This window comes from Canis lupus, chromosome 11 (genome assembly GCF_003254725.2).
Source record: "Canis lupus dingo isolate Sandy chromosome 11, ASM325472v2, whole genome shotgun sequence".
NCBI classification, from domain to species: Eukaryota; Metazoa; Chordata; class Mammalia; order Carnivora; family Canidae; genus Canis; species Canis lupus.
In genome coordinates this window covers 51104070-51121670 of record NC_064253.1, presented here as the reverse complement: position 1 = coordinate 51121670, position 17601 = coordinate 51104070, and the positions used below count along the sequence as shown (strand labels likewise).

At 52.6% G+C, this 17601-nt stretch overlaps 2 protein-coding genes across 7 annotated transcripts; both read left to right on the top strand.

Annotated features, from left to right (window-relative positions):
• Window positions 1-230: 230 nt before the first annotated feature.
• Window positions 231-12198, top strand: ATOSB (atos homolog B). 5 transcript variants are annotated; one of them, XM_025432449.3, is made up of 9 exons: window positions 231-381; window positions 8062-8205; window positions 8465-9428; window positions 9588-9646; window positions 9841-9946; window positions 10061-10219; window positions 10443-10511; window positions 10596-10771; window positions 10902-12198. In XM_025432449.3, exons 3-9 carry the CDS (start codon window positions 8541-8543, stop codon window positions 11053-11055), a joined length of 1611 nt encoding a protein of 536 aa, XP_025288234.1. In that variant the 5' UTR covers window positions 231-381; window positions 8062-8205; window positions 8465-8540; the 3' UTR covers window positions 11056-12198. The 5 variants fall into 5 exon arrangements, with proteins under 5 accessions (XP_025288234.1, XP_025288236.1, XP_048972180.1 ...); XM_025432451.3 differs by lacking the exon at window positions 231-381 and adding an exon at window positions 656-678; XM_049116223.1 differs by lacking the exon at window positions 231-381 and adding an exon at window positions 694-839.
• Window positions 12199-13196: 998 nt separating this feature from the next.
• Window positions 13197-16570, top strand: STOML2 (stomatin like 2). Of its 2 annotated transcripts, XM_025432452.2 has the most exons (10): window positions 13197-13354; window positions 13597-13734; window positions 14238-14337; window positions 14474-14532; window positions 14624-14725; window positions 14867-15001; window positions 15182-15326; window positions 15430-15509; window positions 15746-15874; window positions 16295-16570. In XM_025432452.2, the coding sequence occupies exons 1-10, from the start codon at window positions 13310-13312 to the stop codon at window positions 16430-16432; spliced, it is 1071 nt and encodes a 356-aa protein (XP_025288237.1). In that variant the 5' UTR covers window positions 13197-13309; the 3' UTR covers window positions 16433-16570. The 2 variants fall into 2 exon arrangements, with proteins under 2 accessions (XP_025288237.1, XP_025288238.1); XM_025432453.2 differs by lacking the exon at window positions 15746-15874.
• Window positions 16571-17601: the final 1031 nt, after the last annotated feature.

The following is a 17601-nucleotide window of genomic DNA, read 5'->3' as shown; positions in this document are numbered from 1 at the left end:
CACTACCTTGCAAACCCCACAGCCCTCCCCCATTAGGGCAAATGCATGCGCTAACCCAGACGTTTCCATAGAAAGGCTCGAGTTCCGCAGGCAGCTCACACTAGCCGGAAAGCCCGGGAGAGCCCCAGTCAGGCTCGGTGCCCTCAGGCTAGCGCTTTGATGCCAGCTCGGGCTCCCTCACCCCAAGCCGGATCCGGTCAGCCTAGGCCCGCACCCGGCGGACCAAGGCCCCGCCCTCTAGACCTGTCATCACAGAAGCCGCACGTGGCCGGGGTGGGACCTCAGGCGACCTGCAGCCATCACTTTGTCTCCTCCGCCATCCATTGGGGCCGCAGCCGCCAATCAGAGCCAGCGGATCCGGGCTGGAGCACAGGCGCCCGGGTGAGGCGAGCGGGAGAAGGGGCGGGGGTGGGTGAGTCTCTGAGCCCGACCCTGGCTCGCGGTGGAAGAGGGCCAGGTCCTGGGATCTGCCAGGCTGGAATCCGAGGGGCGGGTCCTAGCGAAAGGCGGAGAGACCAGAAGGGGGCGGGGATCAGGGAAGGGGCTAGGGACAAGCGGATGTTCCTGGGGGGACGCAGAGAAGACGAGAAGGGGCGGAGCCATGGGGGCGGGGCCTGTGTCACAGGGGAGGAGCCAGAGGCATTAAAGAAACTAGGAAGGGGGACGAACCCCGAGAAGGTGGGAGGTGGGACAAGGGAGGGGGTGGGCCTGGGCGTTGCGGGGGCGGCGCTCTCGGACAGAAGGGGTGAGGTTTGCAGGCCGAGGCTGCTGCTAGGGCCTCTCTGTAACTGCCCCAACCCACTACCTCCTCAGGTGCAACGGGACTCACGGAACTACAGGTGTGGGGTGGGGTGCGCGTGGAAGAGGGACAAGGATGGGGGTGCGCTTGGGCAAACAAGAAGGTGGGGGCACGTTAGAGAAGGAGAGAATCTGAGGATTGCTGGGGGTGGGGAGGAAGACACAGAGTTGGAGGAGGTCTTGGGGGCTCAAGCGTGTGGGTAAGCAGGTGCATTCTCCAGGGGCTCTTGTGGGGGAGACACAGGAGTGCTTTGCAGAGGTTGGAGGTACAGTGTGAGGGGGCGAGGTCGCTGTCTGACGTGGAGGGTTGGAGGCTGGCTATACTTGAGGGGGAGGGGATCTGAAGTTGCTTGGGGGGAAGCAGGCGCTGTATGATGGAGAAGAGTTGGTGGTCCAGAGTGTGGGAGAGACGGAGGGACACAAGGATTATGTACAGAAAGAAAGGATGGGGTTTTGGGCACTGTGTGAGGGAAAGGGGTTGTAGGCCCCAATTGAGGGCGGAAGAACCCTAGTCCTTTGAGAAAGTCTTGGGGCTTTGTAGAGACTCCAGGGAGGGGCTTGTGTTCTGTGTTCTAGAAATGGCATGATGGAATTGGTGGAGTAAAGCCAGTCCGTAGTGCTCCTGGCTCTTTGGCACCTAATTTCACCTTCAGGCTTGAGGACTCTGAGGGAGGATCCAGGCCCCACTTGCTACTAGGTCTTCTGTGACTATCCCCTCAGTCGGCTTTGGATATGTCTGGCTGAGACTAGAGTTTCTTCCCCCAGCTGGTGTTCCTGTTAACCCCCACTCTAGTTCCTGTTCCTCCCAGAAGCCAGCCTTGGTCCCTGTCTTTCCCCTCCCCCACTTTGCCCTGCCCTATACTCTGGGTGTGCTCATTTCCCACTTCCTTCCTCGCCCTGGGGCCTGGCCTGGGACTTGCCCGTCTAGGAGCTGTGCCCTGCCTGTGCCCTGCCCGGAACTTTGTGCTCAATGGCCACAGACCCTAGTTACCAGCAGTAAGGCCCAGACCTCACCCACTACTACCAAGATCTCTCCTAACAGCCCCCACAAGTGACTGCTACTTTTTTGCCACTTGGCATAAACTTATTTTCCCTACCCTTTTCATTCTCTTGGATGGGGAACCCTAGGACCCTAAAAAATGGGCTTCTGTGGGAAGGGTGAAAATTACTGAGTCTTTGATGTATGTTTTGAGACATGGGCTACTATGGCAGGCTGAACTCCAGAAAGGATAGGAGGTTCCAGCCTCAGCTGGAAGAGGAAGAGAGAATGGCTCCCCACATTCCTGGCTTGGAAACTGATGGTCAGAATCCGAGACTAGGGCCTAGTCCTCTAGGGAGTTCCTTGGGTTCCCTGAGGGGCCTTGATGTAGTGCCAAAGTTCTGTTTGCCCCTGGGCTGGCTAGGAGAGGGTGGAAAAGGCCTGCCTTCCACACAGTGGCTGGATGAGTGTGACAGTGTTACTGAAAGGGGCCCCTAGCCAACCTCCTTCTAGCTGTGACTGGCTGGGGAGGGAGGGGGTACTGAAGCCAGACAAAGCCGTGGGGTAGGGTGGGGTAAGGGAGGGCAGGCTGAAGCCTTTTGAGGAGGAGCTGATTGCTATGGCAACACAGCTTCCCAGACTGTCTCTCAGAGAGGCGGGCCTAGGGCAAACACTCCAGCTTCCTCAGGATTGAGGCATTTGTGTGAGTGGGTGGGGCGTGAGGAGAAAGGGCATCAGTTTGCTGTGCTGAGGCTGAGTATATTGCCTCTCTGCTTCAATACAAGCAGGAGGGCATTCAGACATTTGGGTCCATCCTCTGAAAATGGATTTGAGTGAACAATAGCCATTAGAATCATAGCAATATAAGGCCAGAGTTGCAGAGGCCCTCAGTGGCCATCATCTAATACAACACCTCATCTTACAGAGTTGAAAATTTACAGCCAAAGGAACTCTGACTTTCTCTAAGTCTCACAGTGAAAGAGCAGGAATTAGGACCCAGGTCTTCCGAATGCTGTTCACTCAGCCCAGGGCTCATCATTTCTTTCAGCCAGTGTTTATTGAGCACCTATTATGTGCCAGGCATGGAATACCACCATGAACAAAACAACACTGCTGCTCTCATAGAGCTTCCATTTTAATAGGAGGAGAAAGAAGTGTGTATGTTTATGATGACAGAGAGAGAGACAGAGGCAGAGAGAGGCCAAGTGGTGATAACTGCTATGAAAAAAAAATAAAGCTGGGTTAAGAGTTTGGAGCAGCTAATTAAGGCTCTTGACTGTACTATGCTGCTTTCCAAGGGTACACGGTGGCCTAGAACATCTTTGATCCTTCCCACTGAACTATTGCCCCTCTGACCTTTGCAAGTAACTGAGGCCTGGGCCTATATTAATGGCAGTAAAACAGAACTTACTGCCTGTTCTGTGGTGTCACCAAAGGACTATTAATTTCCAATAGTACTCTGTGTCTATTTGTCTTCCCAGTAAGCTTTTACTAAGGGAAGTAGGTTCTTATTTTGGTACTCTGCAATTTTGTTCAGGATTTTGAAAATTTCCTGAATCCTATTCTTTTGCCTCAGGGAACCAATGAAGAAGTCAATCCAGGGCAACTGGGTTCTTTTTCAGGGTTTTTCTCCTGGTCTAAGGTGAGGAGAAGGGAGCCTAGGGGAAGGGTTACTTACTTATCTTCCTAAGTCTAGGGTACAAGGAGGAAGTACAGGGAAGGGAACCTTTTCTTTACTGTCCACTGATAACATAAGGGCCCTTGGGGCCTACAGCAAAGGCAAGGTAGAAACAAGGACCTTGGGCCTTCTTCTGTAGGCTCTGAACTATGGAAAAATGGAACTCCCCCTCTTCTGGAGACACAACCAGGGAGCCTAACCCTGGCTAATGCCAGTTCTCCAGGCATCATTTTGAGTTGTCCCTCTTTGTTTTTTTGTTGTTGTGGTGGTGGCTGTTGTTGCTGTTTCAAAATTTTATTTTTAAGTAATCCCTACATCCAACCTGGGGTTTGAACTCACAACCCCAAGATCAAGAGTTGCACCCTCCACTGACTAAGCCAGCCTGGTGCCCTCAGTCTTCTCTCTTTTGACTCTGGTATTTGCTTGCTTCTGGGGATGACTGACAGAAAAAGCTTCCTAAGTTTAGAAGCTGATTAGGGATACCTATTTTTCTTAGCTTGCCCCTAAAGCAGCCCCTCTAAAAAAGTGTCTTTTAATGCCTCATCCTTGCAGAAGTTTCCATCCTGGTCGTTTAAAGAATAGGAGGACAATAATTAGGATCACTGATTCTGCTGCCACTTAATTTGGCTGGTTCTGGCCTGAGCCTGGAGCACAGTGACTCAGGGGGAGGGTGGAGAGTTTCGAGGGAGCTGTGAGTCATGGGAGTGAGCTCCCTCGCAAGAGTTGGGCACATCTCCCCCACTAATGGTAGAAGCCTTTGTATCCCACTTCCCCTGGATCCTTGGTCTCATATGAAGAGAGAGTACTGGTAGAAGGGATGAAGCAGCCTGATCTCAGGATGGTAGTTCTGAGACACAAAAGATGTTTAGGTCCCTGAACTAAAATATGTCCCTATCTCAGGAGTCCTTTGGGGCCCCTCTATTGAAGACAAAAGAACATCAATATAGAGGAAGAAAAGGAAGAATATGTTTCTCAATGGAAGGAGATAAGATCCCACTTCTGGACTATTTCACCTGCTGTGGTATGAAGGAAGCTTTCTAGACTTCAACAGTCCTCTGGTCTCTGAAACTCTGGTCTGCAAGGAAAGGAGAGAGAAATGGGAGTGGGGATATTTGGGGTTTGGTGTGGGAAGAGCAGGCTGACTTTGGAGATTGTCGGAATTGTGTCTATGAAAGCCCTAGGGCGTCCTATTAAACACCGTCGGAAGAGGAAGGGCGGAGATGAGAAGCGGGAGGCCTACGCCTTTGAAAGGGTTAAAAGGCAGGGCTGGGAGCTCCTTGGGATTCCGGCAGATGAGGGGTTAAGAAGATGGGCGGGGTCATCCCCGGGTAGGCCTGCCCCCTTGTGGACCAATGGGCCTGCGTCTCTTGGAAGGGGCGTGCCTCACACTTGAGGTCGTGGAGAGGCTGGACTCCTAGGGGCCAATCAGCATGACCGCCGCCCACGGAGGGTGTGGTCTTAGGGGGGCGTGGCGGCCGCGGGCGCCGCGGCGGGGGTGTAGGGGCATTGGGCGGGGCGGGCGGCCCCATCAGCTGGTAGGAAATGGCCTGTGAGTCAGAGGGGCAGCGGAGTCGGCAGCGCGGAGCCGGGGCGGCCACGGGGAGGGACAGTCGCGGGGAGGGGTGCGGCAGTGGCTGGGGGGCTGCGGGCTCCAGAGCCCGCTAGTGTTGCACACGAAGCTGAACAGAGAACAGCCTAGCAAAGCAGGGCTCTGTCTGAGCCACCCTTTGTCTGGGTTGGGGGCCCGTGGTGGGGAGGACCCGAGATTCGAGGGGAGGGACCGGGACGGGACGGAAGGGCCCGGAGCAGCGGCCGCCGCGGCGGAGCCAATTTAAGAGCGGGGTGAGTGTGCTAGGGGGAAAGAGCAAATCTCCGAAGCTCCAGGAGGGAATGGGGCCTGTCCCAGGCTCTGGGGAGGTGAGGGGTGAGAATGGACCTGGGAGACTAAGTAGGGGGTGGGGGAATCGTCCAGAACCAGGAGTCCAGGGGAAGGGGTGAGTCTGCCTGGCTCAGTTTGGAGAAGGTGCTGACATCTGCTCTCTCTCCATTGAGGATAGAGGGTTTTAGGCCAGCGGTCAAGGGGTTGGTGAGAGTGCAGAGTTTGACCTTCCTACCCACAGTGTTGGTCCAATGGAGTAGCCCCCCTAGCTTGTGTGGACATGTTTAGGGACAAACTGCGGAGCAGCTGGCAGTTCTCTCTGAACAGGATGAGGGTGGAAAGCACATGGAGAGGAATTCTCCTTCCTGTCACCCTCCTTGATCAGTGTAGAAATGGTATCTTTAATACTGAAAGGAAGGGGAGAGTGAACCTGGAAGCTTGTACTTATACCAACACCCACCTACCCCACCTCCCAGGCCTAGCAGGTGTCTGAGGTACAGAACCCATGGTATTCTGGGACTTGTTGTTTTTGCTGGCCTTGCTCCCTGGGCATTTTGGGAACTGTAGTCCTTGCCAGCCACAGCCTGGCACAGCTGTTTGACGCCAGCTGCTGCCCATCCCCTGCACAGGGAATGAGGTTTAGCTTACCCTGCCCCCCCTTCTCCACAGTCCTGCCCCGTGAGTCAGCTTGAAGCCATGGTCTAGAGCCAGACAGACTGGGTAGCAGGGAAGTGAGTCTTAGAGCTTCCAATTGACAAGGCAGGAACTGAGAGGGCCGCGGGGTAATGAACAGATGCCAGGCATGCTAGGGTCAAGAGGCATCATATCATCACCTGGCTTCCCCAGGGCAAGGGCTCAAGAGGGCAACTTGGATGACCAGGGGGTGGAGTGCTAAGGAAAAGGCCCTTTCTGAATCTGTATGGCTTGGGTAGAGGAAAGGAGGGGTAGAGATGAATACAGGTTGTATCTCTGAAAATGCTGTCATTGGAGTTCTGCCCTTTCCAGACACCCCACCCACCTGAGGGAACCAGAATTTTCTTAGGGGTCTCACTTCTAATGAGAACTTGGTGAAATAGGGTAGTGTGGGGTGCAATGATGGGAATTTGGTATAGGAGAGCCTCCCAGGTGCTACTCTAACTTTCTCCGTGCCCCCTACTTCCACCTCTGTTGTTGCCAATTCTCTCTATTACAAGTAATCTCTCTGCTTCTCTCATTCTGGGAGTTTTTCTCTGCATTGCCAGGACTGATGCTGAGCTCTCTGGGACTTCCATTCTACCTTTTTGAGCCCTGCTATGTGCTTAATCCCTATACCTGGAGTTTGGTGGAGGAATGGACCACAGACCTATCCTTAAGAACCCCATGGTCTGTGTAGGAGATTTCTTTTCCCTTTTTTTTTTTTTTTTTAAGATTTACTTATTTATTTCAGAGATAGAGAAAGCACAAGCAGGAAGGGCAGAGGGAGAGAGAATCTTAAGCAGATTCTGAGCTGAGCACAGAGCCCAACACAGGGCTCCATCTCATGATGCTGAGATCACGACCTGAGCCAAAAACAAGAGTCAGACGCTTAACTGACTGGGCTACCCAGGCACTCCTGTCTAGGAGATTTTTTTCCTATAAGAGCAAGCAAAATTGTCACTGGGTTACAGTAGATAGTGATACTGCCTTAGGTGGAATCTCAGAGGAGAGAGAGAGAGATTTATGGTTTAGGGTGGCCAGAGTAGGGTTCCTGGAGGGAATGGCATTTGGCTTAGTCAAGGAGGAAGGACAGGGCTTAGGTAGGCATGCAGAGGACATTCTTTGAAGGGGAAAAAGACATTGTAGATGGCAGGCAGTACAGGCTACTGCCCAAAGGAGAAGCTTGATGTTGGAGGCAGTATTTCCTCCCTTAAAGGAAAATGGCCTTCAATTTGACATTCCCCTCACCCAGTATGGGTTCCTGGAGGTGAACTAGTCAGTAAAGACCATCTTGTACTCTGGCAGAAAAACAGTTTGGGGGTTTTGTGTGTTGAACATGTTGTGGCAAAACAGAGAGGTAGTCCTAGTCACTTCTAGCTGTCTGACTGCCTCTGGCTTATCTCTAGTTTGCAGTGCCTAGGGGGAGGGTAGGTCCTGGAAAGTGCCTTCTGGCAGTGCCTCCTCCACTCCCCCTCCACTTGTTTTTGATTAGATTTGTTGCCTCGTGTTAAAGGGATAGACTGCTGGGGGGCAATTAGGAGTTTAAGTCCAAAGGGCTACTTTTGAACTGACCTGAGGTTTGTACCTCTGAGGAGTGCTCAAGGGGTGTGAGTTTCTGCAAAACCTCTGTCCTTAGGGCTTTGGGGTAGCACTATCCCTTGGGAGATAGACAAATGGGAAGGAGTTATACAACTCCATGGCCTTGACTAGGAGGGCTGAATTCTTTCCCTGACCAAGTCTCAGGCAGCATGATCTCTTGGATCCTGGGGTAATGCACCCCCCGCCCCTCGCACTGAGAGCAAAGTTCCTCAGCTGGTGGCTCTGATAAATGGACATCCTGGCACAACTTACTTCTCACATCCTTATTCCACTGAACCGAGACCCACCTCTCTCTGACTCCTTAGGTAGCCCAGCTCTGGATCCCAAGACTGCACCTTCTGTTTCTGAAGAGCTTTTCACATAGGGGAAGAGTATCCTAGGAGGATACTCTAGTAGCCCACAATTACCACTGGGTCCAGGGATCCTGGCTTATGTCTGTTCTTCTTTCCTCAGGGTCCAGCTGAGCCCAGGAGCTGCACGGAATGGTGGCAGTCACCTTGCCAGTGCAGCAGGAATGGACCAGACTGCAAGCTAGGAGAGCAAGGCGTCAGTCAGGAAGAGGGAACACACAGCTAGGCTTAAGGCCTCTTCATCGGGGTGAGTGCTAGGGAAAGGGAGGGGAAGCAGGTCCAGTAAGAAACCTGAGCTAAACATGTAACTCTATTAGAAGTTCTGGGACTGGTCTGTATTATTAATGGGTTGATATTCCATTAATCTTTCTGGGGATTTGGACACCTTTACCCCCAGGAACCCCATAAGGTCACCTCTTCACGTGGGGGGAGGATCTGAAACTCAGGTGGAAGGGAGAAGTCTCATTGCTTCCTCTAACTGCCTTTTCTTCTCTTCTCTCCCACAGATGTCCCCAGGCCCCCCAGCCCAGGCCCAGCATAAAGGCTGTGTGGGGGGGCCCCCCTGACCCAAGGGGGGGCTTCATGCGCCACGTGCAGGCGGAGCCGTCTCCATCCTCAGAACCAGAGGCTGGCCCTTCGCAGCCTGCAGTCAGGCAGGGGGCCTTCCAGGGTGGTCTGCTCATGGGCTACAGCCCAGCAGGGGGGGCGACATCCCCCGGGGTCTACCAGGTATCCATCTTTTCCCCTCCAGCTGGTGCCTCTGAGCCTCATAGGGCCCTGAAACGACCAGCCCCACCCACCGAGGTTCCCAGGGAGCTGAAGAGAGGCCCTGGGCTGGGGGCCAGAGAGGGACTACCCCCTGAAGAACCTGTGAGGCTACTAGGCCCAGAGGGACTGGGGCTGGGACTGGGTGTGACCAGCCAGCACTTCTGCCATCATGGCCTCTGTGTTGTGGAACAGGGAGGTAGCTCCACCTCACCTTGGACTTCAGGGGCCCAGAGTACCCCTTGTCCCCCATCAAATGCTTCCTGCAATAGTTTGCACACCAGAGACTGGGCTTCCCCAGATCCAGGGGGACAGGGGTCCTTGGGGGAGTCCCCAGGGCCAGCCCCTCTGGGCCAGCTGCACACATTTGACACTGATTTGCACAGTCTTGCACAAATAGGGGGCAAGAGCCCAGTGGCTGGGGTGGGCAATGGGGGCAGCCCTTGGCCTAGGGAGTCCCCTGGCACTGCCAATGGGCATAGTCCCGAGCACACACCCCCTGGCCCTGGACCTCCAGGCCCCTGCCCCACCAAGCGAAGGCTGCTTCCTGCTGGAGAAGCCCTGGATGTCAGCTCTGAGGATGAGGGGCCAGCCCCTCGGAGGCGCCGGGGAACCCTGGGCCACCCTTCTGCTGCCAACAGTTCTGATGCCAAAGCCACACCCTTCTGGAGCCATCTGCTGCCTGGGCCTAAGGAGCCTGTGCTGGTAAGCCAGGAGAGGAGATGGTCTATTCTTAAGTAGATATGTGTGTGGGAAAAGGTGAAGGCCTGGGGGGATGTTCCTGTGAGAGCTTGTAATGAACTCCTGCTTGCAAATATACCTGGCCTCCACCCAATCTCTTTTTGTAATCTTTTCTCTCCATAGGACCCAACAGACTGCAGTCCCATGGGGCGGAGGCTGAAAGGTGCCCGTCGCCTGAAGCTGTGAGTGATTAGCTTTTCCCTCAGCTCTGTCCCTGCAAATGGGGCAAAAGTCTGTAATCCTTTTTCCAATTCCAAGGTCGGGGACCTCAGGGCAGGAGCCCTAGATAGTGGCAAAGGGTGAGCCCAAGGACATGAGTAAGCATACCAGAATTCTGTAAGCCAATGTACTCACTGTGTGTCCCCTTCTCTACCAGGAGCTCCCTTCGAAGCCTCCGGAAGGGGCCAGGCCTGCTGAGCCCCCCCAGTGCCTCCCCTGTTCCTACCCCTGCTGTCAGCCGTACCCTGCTGGGCAACTTTGAGGTAGTTTCCCTTGGATTCTGTGATTGGGGGAAGTGAGATGATGGAATGTTGATTGGATGAGTAAGGAAAATGGCTGGCACCTGTCTCCTAATACTCTCCCCATCTCCACCCCAGGAATCATTGCTGCGAGGACGCTTTGCACCATCTGGCCACATTGAGGGCTTCACAGCAGAGATTGGAGCTAGTGGATCCTACTGCCCCCAGCATGTCACGCTGCCTGTCACTGTCACCTTCTTTGATGTTTCTGAGCAAAATGCCCCGGCCCCCTTCCTGGTATGACCTGACCTCAACCCTAAGTTAGCTTGTGAGGAGGATGAGGGGTTGGTGCCAGGAGGGATTCTTTAGGTGTTCTCATGTAGGAGAGGGTTCAGGGCCAGGTGGGGAGAACTCTAGTGTGGGGCAAGGGCCAGGCCCAGAGTGAAAGATGATGGAGATGGAGGAGTATTCAAAGGTTTCCTAGACTCCACCTTAGCTGATGGCTTTATGGCCTTCCTAGGGTGTCGTGGACCTGAACCCCCTGGGGAGGAAGGGTTACAGCGTGCCCAAGGTGGGCACCATCCAAGTGGTAAGTATTCCCTGAGGGGGAGTGGGAGTAGAGAGAGGAAAACAGTCACTAGGCCCTACCAACTTTGTTCTGTCCTGCCCCCAGACCTTATTTAACCCCAACCAGACTGTGGTGAAGATGTTCCTCGTGACTTTTGACTTCTCGGACATGCCTGCTGCCCATATGACCTTCCTGCGCCATCGCCTCTTTTTGGTGCCTGTGGGTGAGGAGGGAAATGCTAGCCCCACCTGCCGCCTCCTCTGCTACTTGCTGCACCTCAGGTGAGGACAGGGGTAGCTGGGAAGGCCCAGGGAAAGGATTTTCCCCTCCCCATGTTATCTCTTCCCTGAGTAGTATCTCTCCTGACTTCTCTGTCTGGATTCTCTCTTTGATCACCCTGTCTTCCCTCAGGTTCCGGAGCTCCCGTTCAGGCCGCTTAAGCCTGCATGGAGACATCCGCCTGCTTTTTTCCCGCCGGAGCCTGGAACTGGACACAGGGCTCCCCTATGAACTGCAGGCAGTGACTGAGTCCCCTCACAATCCACGTTATTCACCTTTGCCCTGATTGTCAGTGCCCTGAACCCATGTGGGCCAAGTACCAGCCCATCTTGCTCCATTCTGAACAGAGCAAATATGTGGAAAGGTGGCGAAAGACCCTTCAGGCTTGAATTAAAGCCCTTACCATGCTCATGCCCAAATTGATTATTTGGGTATTTAAAGCTTCTGATCCTTACCACACTCTGCTCTACTCTGGGTACTCCATGTGCCTCCCCACTCCCTTGGATTTCCCAGGCCAGCTTAGGTAGTGGGGAGACACCAGAGCTACCCTGAGGTTGTCCCAAGTTCCCAGGCAAGTCATGCCAGCGTTGCCTCCCTGTCCTGGGCAGGGGCCACTTATTATTTTATTTATTTTTAATTTATAATTTATTCAAATTGGATTGCCTTGGTAACCTCCCAAACCTGATAATTGGCATCGCCCCTCCTCCATTCCCACTCTCAGATACTGCTCCAAGCTCAGGAGTTGAAGAAGCTGATGTGGGGGTTGGGGAAGAACTGTTTTTCCTCAGCTGAGGGCAGAGAGGTTATCCCAGAAGGACTGAGTCACTAGCCAAAGACTCAGCTTCCCTTGTCCTACCCTGTACCTTTCACTTCCCCTACCCTCTGATCCCTCTCTGATAGTCAACTCTGTGTGTGTGTTTGTGTGTGTGTGTATACACGTGCACACGTGTGCGCATATACAAGCTTGCATTTGTGTAGTATGTGTGAGAAAGAGCTTGCATGCATGCACACACACAGAGGTTAACTACCCCTCATCCAGGTCTCCAGATTCCACTTGTCCCTCCCCTCCTGCCTGTGTCTTCTTGCTTTGGGGTCCTGACTGAGGAAGGTGTTCAGGGGGCAGAGTCAGGGCCAAGGACTGGGGTGCCTCCTCTCACCTGGCCAGACTCTGACCCACCTACCTCAGCTGGGGTGAGGGGCACCCCTCATACTCAGTCATGTGATTCCCAACTACCCTATTCCCCACACCAGACTCTAAACCAGCCTTAGCCCTGATTCCTGGGGCTGGGCTGAGGGAAACAAGCAATTGCTTGAAACTTGAACAAAAAGAAAAAAAAAAAAAAGAAAAAAATTGTACCTGGTACTTTTTTTCAAGAAAAAAAAAAACAAAAACAAAAACAGAAATAAAGAATAAATTCTTGTTTGGAAACTTGAGCAAAACCTATTTTTTCTGTTGGGGAGAGTATGGGAATGGGGATGGAGGGCCTATGTGGAGCTCAGACTGCCTATTCTCCCAAAGAGGCCTGAGGCCTAAGGCGATGAAGTCTTAGGCAAGGCCTTAATGATTTTTAGGAGCTCTTTTCAGATAATGAGGTGGGGTGGTGGGAAAGATGAAGCCATAAAAGCTGAACTCTGTGAATGTGGACCTGCATTTCTTTTTTCTTTTCTTTTTTTTTTTTTTTTTTGGACCTGCATTTCTATACTGGTTCTATTGTTAACTGATTTTAGCCCCTCTGAACTTAACTGTCCTGAGATGTAAAATGAGAGTGATTATGCAAGTCTCTTAAAAGATGTGCCAGAGCATCAGGGATGTGTGCAGTGACATGATCCAGAGAAGGCTGAATATAGGGGGCTGTGTGCTGGACTTTATGCAAGGGGACCAGGCCTGATAGACCCTGATTGGAAAGAGGTAGAAAAAAAAAAAAAAAAAAAAAAAAGGAAAGAGGTAGAAAGAGGTAGAAAAAGCTATGGTGCCTTGGGAAAAGAGAGGGAGGGGAAATCTCAGTTCAAGCACCAGGCATTGTTAGGCCCTGGTTACCATGGCAACGGGAATGGGGTCAGTCCCTAGTGGGAGGGCTGGGTACAACACAGCAGGACTACCTGACAATGTCACTATGGTAACCGGGGCAAAGAGTCCGCTCCAATCCCCCGGTCGCTATGGTGACGGGCGTTTACAGGCTCGGAGGAGTAAACTGAGTCTCGGGTGGAGGTAAAGAACTCGGTGGGAGGTGCTTCTGGGCTACTTGCACGTGGAAAATAGCTTCTACGATCACCATGTCCTGGATCTTGGGCTTGATCAACGGGAACCAGAACAAGTTTCAGCTTCCGGTCTTCGCTAGAAGGTCTGCATATCCAGGGAAACAACTTGATACACACTTTAGCCAAGTAACGCTGATTGGCTGAGGTTGGGGGCGGGGGACACACGGCCGGAAGTACGTCTGGGGGAGAGGAAATACAGGAGGAAAGGCTCCGGTCCCGGCTACTAGAGCGTCCTCTCTGCTCCCCGTCTCGTTGGTTCCGGAGGTCCTTCGGCGTGGGAAATGCTGGCGCGCGCGGCGCGGGGGACTGGGGCCCTTTTGCTGAGGGTGAGTGCGAGGGGAACCTTCACCAAGGGTGGGGCCAGAGATCACCTGGGTGCTTAGCTGGGAAGAAGCGGGATTCTAAGTTTGGTGAGAGAACTGGGGTCAGAGGTCATGGTACCCACGTGAATTCCTCTCTGAGAACCCTTTAGGGTCGCGGTTTGGGGAGATGCCCCCTGGATAGGCGCCAAGAGGGGCAGGGTGCCCCGCCTGCTGGGGGTCTCAGCTAATCCTTGTCTTCTCTTTAGGGCTCCACACAGGCCTCTGGTCGTGCTCCGCGTCGCACCTCCTCTGGATTGCCCCGAAACACCGTGGTACTGTTTGTGCCGCAGCAGGAGGCTTGGGTGGTGGAGCGAATGGGCCGATTCCATCGGATCCTGGAGCCTGTGAGAATCTCTTCTGCCCACCCAGGGGCAGCCTGATGCCGAATTGCCTCTTGCCTCTTTTGACCACTCAGGGCCAGCCTGATGCTGAATTCCCTTTTGATGTGGGCGGATGGGGTGGGATCTCCTTTGAGCTTGCCCCCACCTTTGGCTTCCAACTCCCTCAGCCAGACCTTGCAAGCCCCAGGCTGAACTTCATACACATGTTACAGCTTTCTCCTATTTGCTCTGGCATCCTGCAGGCCCCATTCATGGTATTTCCCGAATCCACTCTCTCAGGTCCACCTGTCTGCTACTCTGGTGGCTCCCATTCCCTTGACTCTCCCCTCCATTCAGTTGTGTAGCCTTGTATGCCTATCCTCTTGGGCTTCCCTACCATTGACACCCCATCTTTCTGCTTTACTTGAAATGTTCCATATGTCGAGTCCATACCCACTCCAGGCCTAGCTTGGATCCCAACCCTGCAACCCCCATCCTTCTGAGGACCCCATGACTCCTCTTCCCAGGGCTTGAACATCCTCATCCCTGTGTTAGACCGGATCCGATATGTGCAGAGTCTCAAGGAAATTGTCATCAACGTGCCTGAGCAGTCGGCTGTGACTCTCGGTGAGGGATGCAGGGTGACATGGGTGCTCTGAGGCCATTAGGATTTGGTTGCAGGAGATCCAGCCCAGGAGAAAGAGTTGATTGGAAATTGAAGGCCTGATTTTCTTCCTTTTCTCTCCCATTATTGTACCTGTAGACAATGTAACTCTACAAATTGATGGAGTCCTTTATCTACGTATCATGGACCCTTACAAGGTATCTGCTACTTGTTTTATGCCGCTTTTGAGTTGCTTTTCTCACTGAAATCCTGGACTCAAGCTTTTTACACTATCCATGCTCTTTTCAGGCAAGCTATGGTGTGGAGGACCCTGAGTATGCTGTCACACAGCTAGCTCAGACAACCATGAGATCAGAGCTTGGCAAACTCTCTCTGGACAAAGTCTTCCGGGTAAGGGCATCTGAGCCAGAGTTAGTGTTGGAAGACACATGCCTCTCTCTCTCTGTCCTTTCTAGGAGTCAGAGGCACTTCTTAGTTTAGACCCTTGATGAATGGATTGAAGCCATGGAATTTATACCTCTCTTTCTCCAGGAGCGGGAGTCCCTGAATGCTAGCATTGTGGATGCCATCAATCAGGCTGCTGACTGCTGGGGCATTCGCTGCCTCCGTTATGAGATCAAGGATATCCATGTGCCACCCCGGGTGAAAGAGTCCATGCAGATGCAGGTGGGGGCCAGGGAAGGATGGGGAAGAGGACTTCAGGATGCTCCAGTCTCATGGGGACCTGGACTCCCTTCCCTAACTTGATGGGTACAATTGCAGGTCTGTGTAAGAGTTTAGCTTTGTTAAACTAACAAAGTTTGGAACTTTGGATTCTTGTTGATGGGGCTTGTTGGGGGCTTCTAGGTGGAGGCAGAGAGGCGGAAACGGGCTACAGTTCTAGAGTCTGAGGGGACCCGAGAGTCAGCCATCAACGTGGCAGAGGGGAAGAAGCAGGCACAGATCCTGGCCTCCGAGGCGGAAAAGGCTGAACAAATAAATCAGGCAGCAGGTCCGCAGAGGGTAGAGACTGAGGGAGGAGCAGGGTTGGTGCTGCGACAGGAGTTTTGAGGTACCCTGACTTCATGAGTAAAGCTTTGTCATTTTTCTTCCAGGAGAGGCCAGTGCAGTTTTGGCCAAGGCCAAGGCTAAGGCTGAAGCTATTCGGATCCTGGCTGCAGCTCTGACACAACATGTGAGAGTCCCCTGGGTGGGAGTCGGGGACAGAAATTGACAGTGGAAGAGGTTTTCTCATCTGCCCTTGGGAGAAGTTCTTGTCTTTGGGTTCTGTTGAGCCAGATTACATGATCTCTTGTATTGTGATCTGATCCTCTTTCCCAGGATCTGACTTCTTTTTACTCCTTTTCCACCACCTACTCCCTGCCCCACCCAAGTCTGTGATCTGTGATTTTATCTCTTCTGTGGCCACAGAATGGAGATGCAGCAGCCTCGCTGACTGTGGCTGAGCAGTATGTCAGTGCGTTCTCCAAACTGGCCAAGGACTCCAACACTATCCTGCTGCCTTCCAACCCCGGCGATGTCACCAGTATGGTAGCTCAGGTTAGAGTGCCCTGAGGATCCAGCACAGAACACTAATGCCAGAAACTGAGACCCCACCACTACCATCAGCACACACCATAGAGGCCTTCAGAGTGAGGCCTAGACCTCCTGTTAATCTCTGTAGAGAATAAATCTCTAAGAATGAGACACACACACACACACCCCACCTTTGGAGATAGGGGAGCTCAGTTATTGAGATGTCCTTTTTTTGGGCAGATACATGTACCAGTATTCTGAGGGTGACCCTGCCCTGATAGTTTATAAGATTTCTAGAATCAACTCTAAAGTTTAAGTCTTGAGAGAGAAAAAAGGAAGAACAACCTTATTGGCTTCAGTTCCACTTTGTTTTTAGGCATTGGTGGGTTGGGCTATCCTTTCTGCCATGTGTCCTCATGGCTCTCTCTCTGTCCGTCTTCTTAGGCCATGGGTGTGTATGGGGCCCTCACCAAAGCCCCAGTGCCAGGGGCCCAGGACTCAGTCTCCAGTGGGAGCAGCAGAGATGTCCAGGGCACAGATGCAAGTCTTGATGAGGAATTTGATCGAGTCAAACTGAGTTAACGGAGCTGGGCTTGGCCAGGGAGGCTGAGGACAGGAAAACAACACTCCCAGACTCGCTCTAGCTTCCCTGCCAAGATTTTGTTATTTTTTTATTTGAACTTTAATCATGTAATAAACTTGCCAGTGGCAAATCAGAAACTGTCCTCTTTGATTGGGGAATGAAGTTGGGAAAGTCACCAGTGTTTTCCTTGGATGTCCACTTCCATCCTCTAGTCCCCTCAGTACTTGGAAGCTGATTCCCCCACGAGTAAGAATGAACCTCGTGTAAATGAGATCATCCTTTCTGTCTTCAGGAGAAGTTTTGGGATAGGGTGGAAGGATTAAGCCCCAGATCTACTAAGCTGCCAGCTGGGGAGTGTAGTTCCCCCTCCTGCTAAGTATGGGGATGTAAATTTAGCAGGTGTTTGGAGGGATTGGTTTTAAGTAAGCTCCATGCCCAATGTGGGACTTGAACTCACAAGCAGAAGGTAAAAAATCACTTGTTGAGGGAGGCGAGATGGCTCAGTTGGTTAAGCATCTGCCTTCAGCTGAGATGATCCTGGGGTCCTTCTCCCTCTCCACCTGTCCCTCCCCCTGCTCGAACTCTCAAATAAAATCTTAAAAAAAAAAAAAAAGTCATCTGCTCTGAGCCATCCAGGAGCCCCTGGGGGGATTTCTTATGGGTGACAGAACTACCTTGGCATGATAGTACTGCTGAATACTTAAAGGGTTTTCAGAGACTGAAGACATTTATTCCTTCAAAAATGTCAATGATGTCTACCATGTGTCAAGCTCAGTGCTAGATGTAGGTTACAAACGCAATTTAGACCCTGCTTTCACAGACTATCAAGTTGGGCAGGGAAGACAGACAGAGGGAAAGTGGTAAGTGCTAGGATGGGAGAAAGTTTTGATTGAGGGATCCCGGAGGGAGGTGCATGTCAGTTTGTGGGCAGCAAGGTGGCCAACTCTGCCATTGAGCTTGTGCTGGAAAAATTCCTGCCTTTGCCAGGCAGAGTTTGGGACTAGAATATGCAAAGGCCTACAGTTCCAGAGAAGTTGGAACATTCAGAGTTTGGTGAAGCTGAAGGGTGGGTTATAGTTACACACTCCGATGGCAAGGTCTACATCACAGGGAGAGGAGTACTGAGGAGTTTGGACTTTAGCCTTAGGGTAGTGAGGGATCTGTGAAG